At 38.4% G+C, this 19,122-nt stretch overlaps 3 protein-coding genes across 4 annotated transcripts; 2 read left to right on the forward strand and 1 right to left on the reverse strand.

The window, feature by feature from the left end:
* Nucleotides 1–492: 492 nt before the first annotated feature.
* On the forward strand, nt 493–2,407 carry admp (anti-dorsalizing morphogenic protein). Of its 2 annotated transcripts, none has more exons than XM_087832179.1 (5): nt 493–784; nt 876–1,012; nt 1,101–1,220; nt 1,319–1,508; nt 1,986–2,407. In XM_087832179.1, exons 1-5 carry the CDS (start codon nt 493–495, stop codon nt 2,405–2,407), a joined length of 1,161 nt encoding a protein of 386 aa, XP_087688305.1. The 2 variants fall into 2 exon arrangements, with proteins under 2 accessions (XP_087688305.1, XP_035764290.2); XM_035908397.2 differs by having other exon boundaries at nt 1,992–2,407.
* A 3,597-nt stretch (nt 2,408–6,004) lies between these two features.
* cib3 (calcium and integrin binding family member 3) lies at nt 6,005–9,534 on the forward strand. Its single transcript, XM_006792240.3, has 6 exons — nt 6,005–6,107; nt 6,816–6,850; nt 7,312–7,423; nt 7,919–8,066; nt 9,071–9,266; nt 9,409–9,534. The coding sequence occupies exons 1-6, from the start codon at nt 6,057–6,059 to the stop codon at nt 9,428–9,430; spliced, it is 564 nt and encodes a 187-aa protein (XP_006792303.1). The 5' UTR covers nt 6,005–6,056; the 3' UTR covers nt 9,431–9,534.
* A 363-nt stretch (nt 9,535–9,897) lies between these two features.
* Nucleotides 9,898–17,305, reverse strand: LOC102789893 (ras-related protein Rab-8A-like). The gene is made up of 8 exons (XM_006792239.2): nt 17,126–17,305; nt 16,457–16,517; nt 14,365–14,425; nt 14,183–14,260; nt 13,991–14,080; nt 13,136–13,201; nt 12,518–12,568; nt 9,898–12,387 (listed from the first exon to the last, which is right to left on the reverse strand). Exons 1-8 carry the CDS (start codon nt 17,247–17,249, stop codon nt 12,298–12,300), a joined length of 621 nt encoding a protein of 206 aa, XP_006792302.1. The 5' UTR covers nt 17,250–17,305; the 3' UTR covers nt 9,898–12,297.
* Between the last annotated feature and the right edge of the window lie 1,817 nt (nt 17,306–19,122).

A 19,122-nucleotide genomic window follows, 5' to 3' on the forward strand; every position in this document is an offset into this window, starting at 1 on the left:
CTAACACAATGCGCCCGCTATTCCAAATGAATTGATTCATTTAGGCGCAGTTAACCCCCCACTGTGAGTGCATATCCTCAAGACATCACCTCCGAGGTATTCCACCTTCAAGTTTAGATTTTTGCCTCTAATAAAATTATCCAGGCTGCTAGTTATTAAATATGCATTATACCACATATTCAAACATATACTGTATTTTCAGTGAGAATTTAAACTTTTCGTAGGCTGAGGGTAGTTTATTCGAGCCTTTATTGCCAGACGCAGGCTGAATGGAAAGTTCACACCTTTTAACGCCCCCATTAGTCTGCGTTTACATTCGCTCATTGCTGATTTACATTTGCATCTTTACTGCTGTTTACTGAGGGCCTGGCGGTACTGGAGAGGAAACGGGGGCATTTGATATAAAAGTCGGCCTTCACGGATCCCACTGTCACTCCACGCAGCTCGCAGATCGAAGACTTGGCTCACCGGGAATTTACTCAGGCCACAAATATGCTGAAGTTTGTCATCAGCTTCGCCGCACTGCTGTGCACGGCGGCTGCCGTGTCGCTCCACTACCCGGAGAACTCGTTCACTCCCGCGACAGAGTCCGAGGAAGCCCGCTCAGCTGCTATAAAGAGACTTTTGGAGGTTTTCGGGATGGACGATCCCCCTGTGATTCATGGACACAAACAGCCCCCTCAGTACATGCTTGATTTGTACAACGCGGTAGCCGACGTGGATGGTGTGACCAAGGATCCGCATCTTCTGGAGGGGAATACCGTGCGCAGCTTCTTTGATAAATGTAAGATCTGATGTGTCCCCGCATGCGTGCCAGGATGGCTGCTTTGGAAGACACTCTGATTTGAGCTCTAATCCTCTCATTTCTTTTGCAGTGTACAGTGATCAGGTGGAGTTCAGCTTCAACTTGTCAATGGTCGCAAGAACAGAGAAGATTCTCGCTGCAGAGCTCCATCTTTATAAGCTGAGACCTCAGGCACCCTTGACGTTCAACAGACATCACTTCAGCCAGGTATGTAGACCAGCTCTAGACCAGTATTTAAACCCGAGTGGCTGAATGGCTGTTTCTAATTCTATCTACATTAATTTGGCTCTTTCAGGTCAGTGTTTATCAGCTGTTTGACTCCAGCAAAACCAATTTTACGCAGAAGAAGCTGCTTTCCTCTCGACTTATCCCAGTGCACTCCTCTGGTTGGGAAGTCTTCACAATCACACACGCAGTAAGTATCACCGCCTCTTTAAAGCCCAGAAAGATATGCTTTGAGCTACACTGGATAGTGTAGAGTGCTGAAATAAACTTATGACCTTCTTCCTGAAGGTGCGCTCCTGGATGGTTGATGAGAGCACCAACCTGGGACTTCAAGTGGTGGTTCGGACACTGGGAGGGAGCCAAATGGATAAAAAACTGATCCGCTTTGCCTCAGGGCGCCACCACCATCACAGCAAACAGCCCATGCTGGTTCTCTTTACTGATGATGGCCGCTACTCTAATCCTCTTGAGAGCAAAGGTGAGATTTCTACTTTAATGTCAGTTACTCCCAGTGATATTAATATTAAGTGAAGATAGTAGCTGTGTGGATAAGATTTACAGTGGTTAAAGGGAAACCAGCCTCCAGTCTCTATATTCATAAGCACAACAGCCTTAGTTTATAGTTATATATATATATATATGTAGTTATATATAGAAGACTGAACTAAATGTCCACTGAGGTCAGTGCTGAATATATTTCCATCCACATGTGCAACCATTATTTAGCATGCTTATGAAGGAAACACTCACCTACGACTGGCCTGTGACTGGGAGTATGCTTACAATTCAACAACTTGATGAAAAATGAAGCTCCCAGTGTTTTGTGTGTCCCACTGCACTCTACATTCAAACTTCTACTTCTGCTTGTGTGTCACTGCTTCCTCTTCTATTTTTGGAATGTACTTTGTAACAGTTCAAAAATTGCATTTTTAAAACGGTGGATTTCTTTCTCCAGATTCAGATGATACAGCAGAAACTTCCAACCTGCCCCAGACTCCCATGTCCGGTCCACCTTCCCGTAGCGCTCGATCTCTGGGCCATGATGCAGATGGTGCAGCCACGCACTGCCAGCGGTTTCCCCTAAATGTAGACTTCGAGGAGATCGGCTGGTCGGGCTGGATCGTATCACCAAAGGGTTACAACGCTTACTATTGCAAAGGCTCCTGCTCCTTTCCTCTGGGTCAGACCATGAAACCAACCAACCACGCCACTGTCCAGTCCATCATCAATGCCTTGAAGCTGGTGAAAGGCATTGAGATGCCGTGCTGTGTGCCAGACAAGCTCTTTTCCATCAACTTGCTCTTCTTTGATGATGATGAGAATGTGGTTTTAAAACAGTATAATGACATGGTGGCTGGAAGCTGTGGGTGCCACTAACATTAACTAGTCACTGGTATCGGGCTGCGAAGATTAAAAATTGTAAACATTGTAAATAGAGCTTGGTCAGCTGACCCTGGAAACTTTGACTGCAACTATTATGTGCCCAGTCCTACATGTGACACTGTAGTATATGTAAATAATGATAAATTATAATATATGAAAGTAATTAAAATGATATTAAATAATCAAAGGAATGTTAAATAAATTTGTAAATCTGTATTTTCTATGTTTTGTGTTGGGATATATTTGAATAAATATTGTAAATGAAAGTCTTGTTTATTGGGCCTTGCATCAGTTTGTTGCATCATTTGTGAGGCTTTACAAAGCTTCACAATTCTTTTGAGACCCAACCACCAAAAAACAAAAAATCTAACAAACGAAATATGAAAAACAAAACAGGCTTTTAATCTTTTTGTAAAGTATAAAGTTAACTTGTAGACCTGCTATGATTACAATGCCCCCCATGTTTTCCATGTTTTCAAAAATCTGTATTAAAGCCCATCTTTTGCCTTTCAGACGTGTTTCTGTGTAATCATTAAGTAATCTCTAATGTTGTGCTAGATCAGGCTCATCAGAATTCAGTATCTCTAAATAGTTCATGCTACGGTTGCATTATGATGTATACATGGATGCATGTAATACATTTTTTTATGTCACTATTACACCACTTGCAATATTACTGTATCACTGTATGTAATGACAGTGAAGGCATCTTATCTTATGTCATTCATCTGCACTGAGTATATTCAGGCTGTTTGAATCCCAACTTTATAAACAAGAGGCTTCCACTAGCCCACTGGACATCTTCCTTTTCACCTCTAGAGGGCACTGATGTCCAAAGGGGTTTCCCTTTGGGTCCAGTGAGCACAATCATGAGTGTTTATAGTGTAGTAGCAAAAGGCCATCCTCCTACAAACCATCCTCTTAAGAAAAGACATTCCTAAAATAAGAGTATGTATTTAAGAGTAACTTGTAGTTTCAATTTCCTTGTGAATCTAAAAGAAAAACATACATTTAACCACACTTCTCCATAACCTTGTAATAAAAGCCCTTATTGGGAAGGTTATAATGTTTATGATAGTCCCTGTTGTTTGGTTTGTTGTTTTGGAATCAATTATATATTTACAATGGTTCTAATAACTATACTGGTTATGGTTAAGATTAAGTTTTTAAGGGTGAAAGTAAATCTTAGTTAAACAGCAAACATAGAACACAATGCAGTGGTAATATAATATGACTAAACAAATTAATAGTTTATTAAATGTGATGTAACAGCACAATGTTGTATGTTGTTATATGATGATTTTAAATCAAGTATTCACACATTTACAGTTAAACCATTTTCCTCTGCAAAACAATAATTCTCATGAGTTGCAGTGTCCTTGACTTTTGTTGTTAATGTCAGTAAATTGACAGTTGATTTAAATAAATTCCTCTTGCCACCCAGTTATTCTTCACTAGCTTAGATGTTCCTCTCATTGCTTTGAGCCCTCGGGTTTATCTTGTTAACTCTCTCTCCATAGAATACAGCAAGAATCAATCCAGGAATATGAATCCTTAGAGCGAGAAACAAAGGCAAACAGAAAGGATCGACAATTATATGGTGCTTTCTTTAAGGCTTACTGACCACTCAAAACAGTTTCCACTAAAAGCCACAGCAAGTTTTTTCACACCAGACGTTATTCTGCTTTAGCTACCTTGCATCCACACCTAGTGCTAATTTAGTATCACCAGTTAAGCTAACGTGCATACCTTTGGACAGATAGACAAAACTACCAGAGCCTTCTGCTGCTGGAGAAAAAGATGCTCAGGAAATAGGAGCATTAGAAAAAAGACAGGATATGCTGGACTATAAATAGAAAATCCTTTAAAGATGCCCCATCAGTACAGTAAGGTATGTGTTCAGCTGTAAGATGGCACAGCTCTCTGTGACCTCGTATAAAATGCAACACAAGCTAAAGTCAAAGTGTTAGGAAGCTTTCTAAGAAATACACTGATGTAATGTCTTTGTTCATTTAATGTCTTATAACAGCTCATAGGTGTTTTATGCAGTGCGTCATAAGCATTGGTGTCTGACCTAAATTATGATGTGGTGAATCATGTGGTATGGAAGGCAAAAAACACAATATTTTCTATAATGAAATCATCATTGAAATTGTTCTTTGGGGTCTTTAACGGGACAAAAGAATCTCAGGTTGTTGCAGATAGATGTGGATTTTTCCAAATAAAATATATGACCCAAAAGGTTTAGCCTTTATTTAGCCTTTATTTTTATGACTGTAATCACTGGTTGTTCTGGTAAGTTTCATCCTTATTACTCATCCTACCTGGAATAGAGTGAGGTAAAGTTGATGCTGTACACCTGCTATTATAAATCATAATTGCAGGATCAAAGGGAAGTTTTATGTCTGTGCCTCAAGGTGTTTCTGCACTCACTTTGTGTGCACACAAGTCAACACAAGTTCAGTTTTAAGTGAGCTCTGGAACACCTAAAACCTAAAACACTTCAAAACATGCTTATATATCTATATCTATATCTATATCTATATCTATAGATAGATAGATAGATAGATAGATAGATAGATAGATAGTGTTACGGATTCAAATATTGGGGATGGATACAAGAGGAAAAACCCAAAATAACCACACTGGTCCGGCCGGGTCAAGTCAAACGATGATTTAATGAACACACGCGTGGGAGATGGACACCATACAGCAGACAGCATCAGATCTCAAAATGGTGGAGCCTTGATCAAACTCTTATAGCCTCTAGTGGCCCCCACCCCATCATAAAAGCCTAAACATTCACATTCTTTCTCACACAGCGCCTAAGCTACAACCTTGGCTCCCTGTTTATCTGCTCCTGCTGAGATGGGGCAGTATGCTCTGTTCTCTTCTAACCAGACAAATAAGGCGATGACTTTCTGCAAACAGTATTTTCTTATAACTCAGCAGTATAATGCATCATAAAACAATATCATTCATTCACAATAAATCAGCAGTCTAATGTAATGCAAATCAGTTTACCAAATGTAATAGTTATCACCTTCTTCTAATTCAGGAGCATAATGCAAACTAAAACTACATAATAATTCACAATCTTTAGTTAGGGTCTAACATGGCATAAAATAATATCATAATCCCACAATAGATAGATAGATAGATAGATAGATAGATAGATAGATAGATAGATAGATAGATAGATAGATAGATAGATAGATAGATAGATAGATAGATAGATAGATATACACACACAACAATTAAGTTCTCAACTGAAACAAAACTTGTCTCACATCAAAAACTCTATTTGCCCACTACAAAACCCTGTCTCTAAAGAGTGTAACCTGAGCGGCGAACAAGGCGTTGGCCATAGTGTGCCACCAAAGGGGGTTGATACCACTTGGCATGATGCTGGACGACAGCCCTTATTCACTGTCAAAGGGGTTTCTATTCACAACGGAGAAAACGATGAAATGCCTCCATTATAGTGGGGACCAAAGGGCCCCGGTGCAGCCAGACACCTGATCTCCTCTTTGGCTCTGGCTTCTCTTTGTCAGAGTATTTCATAACTAGCATACCCACTTTAAAAAAGGACTTGATGCTGGAGCAGCGATGGACCTGAGACTCTGTGTTTCTGCACTCAGACATGGGAAATAAACAAACCATCTTTACAGCACAGCAGCTCGATGCCTATCAGGTTGGTATCACTCATGTTTCTTTATCAATTAATTGATAAGGCTCACTCAGAATGAATGGAGCTACCATTATCAGTGTTAGCTTAACATCTACGAACAAGATTAATCAGACCTCTTCATACTTTTTATTAGCAAAAAAGAAAGGGATCCAGTCCCATGTGGTGCAGCACTTCCTGACATTCAGAGTCACTGTTTTCCTGACATTGTGTGATGACTGGATTTGCTTTTGACTTGCATCATTTTAATGAAAAGAAAACTCTCAGAAGTAATTTGAGGTGCAAAGTTAGAGATGTCATATGGTAAATAAATGGTAAATGGCAAGTAATTTATTTATTAATAAAGTTTTTCATTTGATTTTTTGGAGAAATTTTGGAGAAACATTAATATTTACACAAAAATAATTGCCATTTAAAAAAAAGTATTGAATTTCACTGCTTTGATCCACCACAACATCGCCACAACATGCTGATACATGATAATAATAATCGTAATAGACAGACAGAGATCATTTTGCCTGTTTTGTAAGCAATTCATAATTTGCTTCCAAAAACTGTATGTTTACTTCTCTACCAGCTCAACTGTTATAATTACAAAATGCATAAAATTGTGTAAAATAAGTGTTTTTTATTGATGTATTGCTATTACTGAGTAAAGATTATACACATCACTGTATGCAAACAGCTCACATTGAATTTAAATTGTATTTACAGGACTGTACATATTTCACCAGAAAGGAAATTCTGAGGTGAGCCTACATTACTTCAGTTATTTTGTTTATACTTCCTGCTTTATGACATCACTCCAGTGCAGAAAAGATCAAACCTAGAGAACTAAACATGGACTCAGGATAAATTGTGTTAGATCTCATTAATCTCCTGAGTCATTGCTTATGTAGCATGCTTGACAGAGCTGAATTTTGTTCTATTCTGCACAATACCATACTGTAACTCTAAACTAGACTATCAGGACACCTGTCTTGATGTGGGGCAGACTGCCACTGAGATCACAGGCTATTTCTACTGTGCTGGAAAGTGTATAAGTTGAATGTTTTTCTGTTTTCAAAATAGTGTCCGTAGCTGAAAAGCAAGTTCTTAACTTAACTTTTCCTTTCTAACTTTTCCTTGTCCCTTTAAAGTCCAACTCTACATATTATAGGACATATCTTGTAATTCAATATTGATAGTAAATTTTTTAAACCTTTCCTAGACTCTTCTACCGCTATCGGGATTTGGCACCGCAGCTCGTTCCTCTTGACTACACCAACCACCCAGATGTGAAGTTACCATATGAGCTGATTGGCAGCATGCCAGAGCTGAAGGTAGTCCCGCTGCACTGGTCCGCACACGCCCTGCGGACCCGCGCTCTCTCCCTGTGTTCCCAATCCATAATTAATGACCAATTAATCGACAGAAGTCTTTGAGCGGTTATATGTTACCCGACTCCTTTAAACTTGAAGGATGTTGGTGGGTCCCAGGGGACACACTTGGTGGAAATAGGTCAATTATATGCCTCTTTACTCAGTGACAGCAAGGTAAACAGGTGTGTTAACAAGCTGGTCACTGACATGCCCCAAGAAAGGGAGAGTGAGCTGGTCACGATCAGGGTCACGCCTGAGGTTGCCACTTTTTCCAAGCTGTTGTGATTTCTAAAGATAATTTTATGACTTTATTAGATTTCAAATAGAAAAACAAAACTTAAGTAAAATCACAAACAGCACAGTTTCGTTAGAACAGGACTAAACTCCATCACATCGAACAAGCAGAAGTTAGTTGTGTTGAACATTTGTGTGTTCATGCTTTGACTGTCTGTTTAGGACAACCCATTTCGACAGAGGATTGCTGAGGTTTTCTCTGAGGATGGCGAGGGAAACATGACACTGGACGACTTCTTGGACATGTTTTCTGTCCTCAGTGAGATGGCTCCACGGGACCTCAAGGCCTACTATGCTTTCAAAATTTATGGTAAAATCTTCATAAATCAAGGATTCTTGTAATTGTTTTTGTTTTTTTCTTTAAAACCAATGTTAATTCCAACCAATTTTTACATTTTTGCAGTTTCACAAATCATACTGTGCATACTTTACTACACACGGTACATAACAAAGTATGTGAATAACCCTTCCTACTGCCACTGCAAGCTGAAAAAATACATTTAAATGTTAACATTTTACACCGAATAAGGAGATATTTCAAGTTAAATGCACCGTTTACATCTGTTTGCAAAAGGCAATCATGGAAACAAAATTGCTATACGTTAAACTGCAGAAAACAGCATTGACTTAAGCTCATTATTAGTTAGAATAAGGGCAAATTTAATGTTAGAGCCATGCAGATATACCGCTGGATTTTCTGTACCTGATTTGAGTTGCGAAAGAGGATGTTTGGTTGTCAACATCCCAGACAGCAGAGTGGGCGTTAAACACATCTTGAAACTTGCAGCATTTAAAGAAGCGGTTTGTCAGTAAAACTGAACTGATTATTGTGCAAAACATGTACGATGAAATCATCAACAGTAATATATATTCATCCTGAAGGGTTATGGATCGGTAAACACAGCAGATGGGGAATGGAAAGTTTAGGATCATATGCCAGCTCGTCAAAGCCTCGGTTAAAAAAACAAGACAGCTGACAACTTGTGAAACTACACACGAGAACTTTTCATTCCTTATTCAGACTAACAAGGGTGACATAGTTACACTATAATGAAAAGGATTATAAGAAAACACAGCCTGCTTTTCTTCATTAAATGAATCATACACTAAATATTTCAGCCACATTAACAAAATATAAGGTGAAAAAAAAAGTTGTCAGCTTTAGTTCCACATTTGTCCAAAACAATATATTAAAAACTATCTTTTGTCCAACCAGATTAGTCTAAAACATGTTCAATTTACAGCCAACAAAGACACAAAAAGGCTTAAGTTGAATAATTTGACCTGTTGATATATATATTTTTTTTCTGTAAGATTTCAACAACGATGACTTCATCTGCAAGTCAGACCTGGAGAAGACGCTGAACAAGCTGACTCGTAACGAGCTGACAGAAGACGAGGTGAGGATGGTGTGCGAGAAGGTGATCGATGAGGCCGACCTGGACAATGACGGCCGTCTGTCACTCGAAGATTTTCAGCACATGATCGTTAGAGCTCCGGACTTCCTCAGGTAAACCAGCAGTAAACATTTACAATAACATGTAAACCCATCAACAAGGACTAGATGTGTTATTTGGTTATAACTATTGACTCTAATATAGAATATTGTCCTTTTGCTGACTTTCGTAATGAGAAGTGTTTTCTGTTCACAGCACTTTTCATATAAGGATATAAGCAAATGAAGCAATTCTCTACATTTGCTACCTGGAATAGCCCCAAAGGATGGACTGGAAATACTTCAGAATGAAATCCTGTCATCTTCACATCTTTATCTTTTTTTTTTTTTATGTAAAAATAAATAAAATGACCAAAATCAGTGTTCTGGCATTCTTTAAGGAGTCCACGTCCAGTTTTTCTCTTACAGAAACACCAACAGTCATGCTGTGACTGCAGATCTTTCATCAGGTGGAGGCATCGGCCAATCCCTCAAGACAAGGCTCATTAGCTATGATTATCAACAGTGGATTTGTGTCTTGTATCAAAAGGGGTTCAGTTACACTGGACAATAAACAATAAACACGCCAGAATATTCCAGTGAGCCAATAATAGGAGAGCCATTTGTCATGAAAGCAGTCAGTGGGTAAACTGATAGTTTCCTGTGACATCCAGCCAATAAAGCCACTGAATTGAAACGCACAAGGTTAGTTTTATAACCTTATTTTATTAAATCAAAAGTTCACATATCTACAAAATTGTAGATACATTTTATATGGGTTTAGAAAGTACAGTACAATTTAAGCAGACCTACTTTTTAGTGATATTTACAATGTTTTGTTGATTTTTCGTATTATTGTCCCTGTGTACTTCACACTGATGGAATAAAATATGGCTGTAAAAAGGGAAACATTTCAAGAAAACAAAAGATATGACTTAAAAACAAAATCAAAGAGGAAGTATCATATTTCAGAAAAAAAATTATACAGCTCGAGTCCCATAAAAGTTTGCTCCCTATGTTTCTGTTTATGACTTAAAGCTCGAACAAAACGGTGCCGTCTTCACAGTTCGACACCCGCTCTCTTCCCGCTCAACAGTACCCCGCTGTGCTAAATTTCACCTGCACTGATGCACCAATGCAGCTTTAAATAAACAGAGCGTGTCCTCTCTTTTTGGCTCAGTGAATGACACAAAACAAAAATATCAAAAAGCCCATACATTCAACCGTACAGCTCTGTAGGTATGTCTGAAAAAAAAAGTACATTACACACACGCACAGGTCCGAGATTCACAATGCATAGCTCACCTATGACAGAATAGATTACTAGTGGTTAAGACAAATGGCCATGGTATTCATGAGGTCCCAAATTATTTGATATTACAAAAGGTGCATGAAACATATTGTCCCTCAATACTGTGCATGTAGGAACTTGATTTTAAGACTGACATAAACATAGAAACAGACTGAGAATCCACATCTAAGCTCAACACAGGTGGAGTGTACATAATTGCATCACACTCCCCAGATTAGCTGTCTCTAATAAAATACTGATTCATATTTGAAGTTTGGCAGTTACCTAAGATGCACCGTGTGCTTCTGGCGCCACCTAGCTGTCAGATCTAATGTCCACAATGGGGAAAAACAAACCTGTAAAAGAATGCAGAATACCCCAAACATGGCCATCTTTAGCTTAATTCAAGCCATCTCTATGTAAACTCATAAAATATTACTTTTAAACTATAGGTTGGCAAGCACAGTAGTATAAAAAAGAGAGGTTGAAAGACTTTTATCTTTTAAACGCAGATATATGCTGAAATAACTTACAGTCTGAGTAAGGAAACGTTTTTAAGAGAACTAATAACAGGGCAGTGGACTGCTAGCTGTGAACTACCAGAGGAGATCAAGTCCTTTGGGTGTTGTAAAATGTTGGTAATATATGTCCTTTATATTACCAAGACTCAAAAGGAGCAAAGAAATTTATAGCTGTACTGTATTGCAAAACTATCACTTGGCACAGACTACACACAAACCACAATTTACTGGTAAAGTGCAAGGAGAGCTGCATGACAGCAGGGAAGGGGCAGAAGGGGCTTACAGTGTGAAACTTCAAGTGATTTTAACTGCTCATCAAACAACCAGAGACGTCATTCAGCTTAACTGTGACTAAGAGCTGACAGAAAAAATTCAGACATCAATCTGAAAGCTTAAAACACTGAGACACAAAGTGTCTCACAAATGAGATTGCTGCTTTTCTGCCTCATGTGACAATAAACTGATTATTTTAGGACATCTTTAGTGGCTTCAAACAGGCTGTGATTTCAAACTATAAATTAAGGACTCATTGTCACAGTAATCCTGTTATTACAAATTTAAGACTGGTCATTTGCTACATCAAGAAATGTTCCTAAACAGAGTATTTGCATTTTCATCATTAGAATGACAAAAACCTAAACTGTAGTTTAAGATAATATATTCATCTTCATCACTCACTGAAAGGAGGAGAATGCACCAATGGTGGAGTAATCATTTTCAGTCACAAAAAAATGATTGTCAAGGACAACAAGAGCAGTGCTCTCAGCTCATTCTGTCTGATCCTTGACTGACAGTGAAAAGGAAACCTGTACAGCTCTGTTTCACAGCATTTCAAGCTCATCGGCCTCTGGTTGAAATTTGTCACATAAAAAAAGGGAAAGAGTGCTATTAAAAATAGATCTAAATATATCACATTTGTAATCCAGTCCACAAACTATTAATGACTTCTCATCCCTGGTTCTGCTACCGGTTGTGTGAATGAGTGAGTGAGGATAATGAAGAGACTAACATCTTCCTTTGTGTTAAATGGAACATCTGGATAATGCTCCTGGCTGAGTCCTCCAACCAGCAGAGCGCCGTGACTCATGAAGTCAACATTTATCCTTAAAATGGAAAAGATGAAACTCTGGAAGCTTTCAGAAGAGGAAGCAAGGAGGGGAAGTCCTCCATTTACTGACAATATAATGGCTTATGTGGGCTTTTAGGACTGACCATAGCTGGAGAGAAAGGGGGAGGAAGTGCTAAGAGCAAGAACAGTCTATTTATGTCCAGTCAGTATGAAAGGCCTCAGTCCTCAGAGTAGGCTACAGCGGAAGAAGCTGGTCTTTTTCTGAGGCTCTGAGATCTTTACGCCCTGACTGCTTCCTTGCGGTGTGTTGCCCTCCTGCAGCAAAAACAACAAAGAAAAACAAAAGACAAGTCAAAACACTGTCATCTGCTGCAGTTTTCCACAAGCTGGAAAAACTCAAAAACATTGCATAAAAAGAGCCACAAGAGCTGCTGATCATTTTTACCAATTTTGTGTCCATTTTTGATTTGATGTCTCTGGCGAGCGTCAAAAACGCCTGTGAAACAGAAAAGCATGCTTTCAAAATTATAATCTTCATCTACTGTAAATTCAACTCAAGAATTTAAGGCAGCTGGACCTAATAGTCACAAGGTTCAATTAGATTCAATTTTATTTATATAGTGCCAAACAGTAACAACAACAGTCGCCTCAAGGTGCTTATATTATAGGGTAAAGACCCCAAAATAATAGAGAGAAACCCCAAAAAATCAAACGACCTCTTTTGAGCAAGCACTTGGTAACAGTGGGAAGGAAAACTTCCTTCTAACAGGAAGAAACCTCCAGCAGAAACAGGTCAGCGAGGGGCAGCCATTTGGCGCAACTGGCTTTGAGACGAAAAGTCCAGTTATCACCAACAAGGTTCTTAATTTTGTGCATATGGGAGCTTCGCTTTCTAACCACGAAAGATGACATCAATATTAGACACAAGCAGGTGACATGTTTTGGGGTTTTTCTGGAGGCAAATACTGTTGTGATTTAGCGCCATATAAATAAAACTGAACTGAATGTTTACATGACGTATCAAATTAACTGTGCCATGTGTTCTAGCTGACAAAGTGCTTACATTTTCCACGTTGATGTTGGACTTTGCGCTGGTCTCCATGAACTTTATTCCATACTCTAGTGCAAGCTGAAATAAACAAACAAATAAATAAAGCTTTAAAAAAAATTCTGCTGACACTTTTATTCAAAGCATATTACTTTAACATTGCAATAATGACTAAGATTCCCCCTCGACTGATGATCTAGGTGGAAATGACACAGAGTATCACCAGCTACTTGTTGGTTTCCATTAATGAAGTAAATTTATATAAAATGTACTTACAGTAACCCCTGCATGTAACCAACACTAACTCAGATGCATGTGTATTAAGGATGGGCATTTCAAGCAAACACGCTATTTAACATTCACTAGGAACAAGTCGCCTATTTTTCAAAAGTTGGAAACTGCTTTTAAATGACTATAAACAGCTGTGTCAGACTTTTCACCATGCTAGCTTTACCTTGTTTCCATTTGTTATATAAATTTGTTCCATAAAAGACCCTTTGATGGCTGTAATAATGATTGGCTTTGCATATTACAGCGACATATAACCTCAGTCTGGCACATGGTACTTAGTAGTGCACCCTGTCCTAGCAGATGTTTTACTGCCACCTACAGGTAGTAAAAGTGCATTAAATCCAACCAGGCAATAATAAAAACAAGGAAGAAGGGTTAGATCTTAATGTAACTTTACAGTGGCAGAAACACTAGTTTCTCTTCTCTCCTCTCAGTTTCACTGTGTGTTTGTGCTGGTGAACCTGAAACTGCAAGAACAGCCAACCATTCCTCCCCACAGGGCGATCTCACAGTGTGACTACATGAAAATAACTCTTTGGAGAAGATTATGTGAGACCATGCATCTGTCAAGCTTCTCACCTTTTCCCCCATCTCTTTGGACACCTGCCGTTTGTCATTGATGTCACATTTGTTGCCAAGGACCATCTTCTCAACGTCCGCTGACGCATGCTGGATTAGAAGAGTTTGAATTTTAAAACGGTACATGATACCATACAGACTTTTGATGGGTAGAACATAAGTGGATGAGTTTATATTTGGACCAGAATGTACCTCTTCTATATTCCTTATCCAGTTCTTGATATTTTCAAAGGATTTTTCGTTTGTGATGTCGTAGACGAGCATGATGCCCTGTAAAGAGCAGTACAATCATAAATAAATGCAGGTGAAGCTGCACCTTCAACAGGAAAGAGGATGTAAATCACATCTGTCTGTCAGCATGTGAAGATACCCACCATTGCACCTCTGTAGTAGGCTGTTGTGATTGTTCGGAAGCGTTCCTGACCAGCTGTATCCCTAAAGAAAAAACATCATTAGTTATCAGAAAGCTTAAGGACAAAATATCAAATTGAATGTTTGTGGAAATTATTAGAAAAGTTAACACAAATTTCTAACTAATATCAAGCATGACAGCTAATACACTAAATGTATATTAAAACTGATGAAACAGTTATCTTAAACTCGCTAGTTGAACAGGCTGATATAGAGCTGGCAGTGTATAAACACATCCAACATACATGTAACGGGCTTTTTAAATACCTCTTCATTGGTACAGGAGTAAAACACCAGCATATAGTATATTACTACTGTGTAGTGCTTGTGGGTAACCGTATTAAGTCTGCAACAGTGCATTAATGTAACAAATAATAAATTCAAGGAAAACATCTCGGCACACAAAACTTTCTTCAACATAAACAAGCTATAATACTAATATTTGCAACCTTACAATAACTGTAAAATTTTAATTATGCTAGCTAGGATTACAATTGGGTACTCCTAGCTAGCCAGGTAACATTAACGGTAGAAGCCAAATATGGCACTACATTGAAGTAAAAAGCCTAACAGGTGGTCTGCTAATAACTGACTTTAGCCCTGTTTATTAAAGTCTGGAAGTTATGTGGCTTTATTTTTTGTGTAAATGACATTAAAATGTATTTCTTTTATTCTACATACACTCCTATCTGAAGTCTCTGTAGACTATAATGTTCACAGACAACACTGTGATCTGTAGTGAGAGTTGGGAGGAAGCCAAAGAGAACTTGGAAAGGTGAAGGTATGCAGTGAAGAGAAAAGGATTGCAAGTCACTGAAGCAAGATAGAAAACATGTGTGAATGAGAGGAAGACATAACATAACAGTGAAGAGCAGAGGTAGTAAAGCTGGATAAGTTGAAACACCTGGGGTGAACCATCCAAAACACTGGACAGTTGATGAGAGAGATGAAGACGAGCGTTTAGGCGAGGTGGAGTGGGTGGAGATGAGTGTTGGGGTGATTTGTAACAGAAGCATAGTGGCATTAGTGAAAGGGAAAGTTTATACAAGAACAATGGTTCGAGGATGATGTCACTAGCAAAAACACAGGAGGCAAAGCTGGAGGTGGCAGAGCTGAAAGTGATATTGAGGAACAGGTTTATAAATGACTACATCAGAGAGACAGCTCAGATTTGAGCGGTTTAGAGACAAAGTTATGCTGCACTTCATTTGCATCAAGAGAGATGTAAATCCTGAGCCGAGCATGCTCCAGTAGTCAAGTTGGAGCAACAACAGGATTTGTTTAGCTACTTATCAAAGTAGAGCTGCTGCTCTAGCAGGTTCATGGATACAACCTGGTCAGTGTTCTAATTTAGCGAGTCACAAATACACAACAGTGGCGGTGCAGACTATGAGTATTACAATTTTACTACTGTTCATGGTTGCCATCTTGAATTGTTAAGCCTGGTTTTTCTGAGGCTCCTCCAACTTTCCGAGCTCAAAATCTGACTTGAGGGAACAGTTCAGATGTAAATTCCATCTGCCAACTTTAACTAGAACACACTATTACAAAGACAAAAAGGAAACGGTTTGGCCATGTGCACTGGAGGAATAGTTGAAATTGGGTAAAGAATGTTAAATATAGAGCTGTTAGTCAGGAGGAAAAGAGGAAGACCTCAGAGAAGATTAATGGATCTAGTGAAGGTCATAAAAGGGGTTTGGTGTAGCAGAAAATGAGGATGCTAGAGATAGGGTGAGGTGGAAGCATATTATCCATTGCAAACCATGCAATGTAATGTCCACTCATGGAAAAAGTGGTAGTGGTTAAAACACATTAATTTTAAAAATGATTACATCTGTGATTCTTATCACTGATAATGTATAAAAAGCACATAAGCAGTGAACTCAAGTATTAAACTAGAGCTTGTGTATATACATAGTGTAAAATACTGAAAATAATTATTTGGAAAAAAAAAAAATCAACCAACACTAAATGTGTATTTAAACTAAATTAAAACAATGACAAATACAAAACATTGTCGGCAAAATTATGTCACATGTCCAGCATTAAACTTACCATATTTGTAACTTTATCTTCTTGCCGTCAAGCTCTATTGTCCTAATCTTGAAATCAATGCCTGCGATTAAAATAAAAACCCAACATGAATGTCAAATGTCTGTGAAGGTTCTCAGTCATCCAGGTCATCGTAGTCAAAGGCTATGTCAAAGGCTCCTTTGACTATGAATGTCAAATCATAACGATAGCTTAGTAGCTCGGCTCTAGCTGTCAACATTGGCTAAGTCTACTTTTTCAGCAAGAAAAATAACACCTACGGGCTGCCAATAAGCTACAGGAATATGATAATAAACAACCATTACACCGTCAAATATCCGGGTTTTGTATGTCTTCCAAGAATGTAGACGGAGCCAAACGGCTAATGTGCTACTCGGCTAACAGTCTTGGTTAGCAACCCGGCATCAGGTTATTATACAACAAAACATTTCTGCTTAAACATGCGCCACACGCACAAACAAAGGTTATCAGTGCTTCACTTCACTACACTGAATTAACTAGTCAATCGTACTGCTGCTACTTTAGCAAATACACATTCTGCCTATATGAATGTAAAAGAGAAACTAGTTCCTTCTGCTGAAATCCAGCAAGTAGACGGCCTCACCGAGGAAGCCCATTGACGTATTGTAAACAGAGAATGACTCGGTTTTTGTTTCCCACCCAGATACTCACCTATAGTTGAGATAAACGTTGAATTGAAGGCGTCTTCCGAAAACCTGAACAGGACGCAGGTCTTCCCGACACCAGAGTCTCCGATTAACAGTAATTTAAACAAATAGTCGTATGTTTTCGCCATACTTGATATTATTGCGGAAATCCCGCCCGGCAAAGAAGCAATGTAAATGAGCTGGAATGACGCCTCCTGCTGGCCCGGAATTCAACACCGTTTCAGACTGTGACCGTGAGGCTTTTAGGTTGTTGGCTTACGTAAGGTAGACCAGGTTATAATTGTGACTTAGTCAACTTGTCCTACTTTATGCTTTTTTTTCCTTTTTTTTCCCTTTTTTTTTTTTTTTTTTTTTAAATCTACTGCACTTGTTACTGTACTGTATAACTATAGCCTTAATTCAATATAAAGTTTTGTTCTTGCCATTTTATTATGTACACCTTGCTAGGACCAGTTTGGGTCTCTTTTTTGCGGCATAGATTTAGCAATGTGCTCCAAACATTCCCCAGAGATTTTGGTTCAAATTCACAAAGTTGCTGCAGATTTGTCAGCTACAGATTCATGACGTGAATCTCCATCTTTGGGTTCCACTACAACCTAAATTGCTCTACCCAGATTGAGAGCTGAGGACTGTGGAGGCCATTTGAATACAGTGAACTTATTGTCATATCCAAAAAAACAGTTTGAGATGATCTGAGCTTTGTGACATGATGTATTATCCAGCTGGGTACACAAATTAAGGGACTGACACGGCATTAATGGATGGACACGGACAGCAACACCAGCAACCTAGACAGGCAGGGTTGGCATTCAAACAATGGCAGGCAATACTTTCCCAGTTGTCTGTTGTCCAGTTTTGGTGAGCCTGTGTAAACTGTATCCTCAGTTTCCCATCCTTAGCTGACAGGAGAAGCACCTGTTGTGGTCCTATGCTGCTGTAGCCCATCTGCTTCAAGACTTGATGTCTGGTGCTACTCTGCATACCTTGGTTGCAATGAGTGGTTATTTGAGTTGCTGTCAGCTTCAACTCAAAGCATTCACTGACATTAATACTACTACTACAGGATTACATTGTTTCTTACATTTCGGTATACTTGGAAATCAAGGGAAATTTGTGTTCATTAATTAAAAAAGTAACTTCCATTTGAATTACAATTCGACTAAAGAAAAAAAAATTAAATACAAATTACCACAGCCTAAAAAGGGTCAATTAGGACTTCTAATGAGGTTGGAAAGTAGAGTAAAAGTGAAAAAGAGTGAACAGTCATTTTACGTATTCATCTGTTTCTGTGTGAACATGTTTATTTAGACGGTATAGGCGTATAGCATAAGTCAGGAATTGTGGTTTAGTTTAGTAACCAGGAGAGAGAAAAAGTGTTTTTGTCCATCCATGTCTTAAGGAGCCTTATTTTTATATTAATAACGTTGATGCACAGTGGTGTTAAATATTATATTGTACATTAAGAAGGTCTAATTGTATTCAATGACATATTATAATTTTTTTGATAGGTGTAGTAAAAATAATTATAGATCCATTTAAAAAGATATATATACATGTAACAAGGGACTGTGTATTAGATAGGTATATTTATTTATAACATATATGTATACATTAGACTGTATGATTAAAACAGATATAAATGATGAGCTATAGTGGTAGGAATTAATAATCATTTGCTTCCTCCTACTCCTTTTTTGAATGGGAAGTGGTCAATTTTTTGAATTGACCACTCTTTTGAATGAATATAATGGTTTTATTTGAGTTCATTTTCATTTGTTTTTATGTGTCTTAACACTTGATGTGTTTGAAATAAGGATTTGATTGATTGATAGTGAACACTAATCTCGTTTTTGGGGTTTTTTTTGCTTTTTTTAATCTAACTGAATTGTAGGACTTTTCTTTTTTGTGTTAATGCATTTTGAAGCGTCTCGAAAACCGTCGTTTCCAAAACTTTCCATCAGATCACACAGCCTTCTTTACTGCCTGGCCTCTGTCATGGTC

Source organism: Neolamprologus brichardi, chromosome 18 (assembly GCF_056152115.1).
Source record: "Neolamprologus brichardi isolate AB-2024 chromosome 18, ASM5615211v1, whole genome shotgun sequence".
In the NCBI taxonomy this organism is placed as follows: domain Eukaryota; kingdom Metazoa; phylum Chordata; class Actinopteri; order Cichliformes; family Cichlidae; genus Neolamprologus; species Neolamprologus brichardi.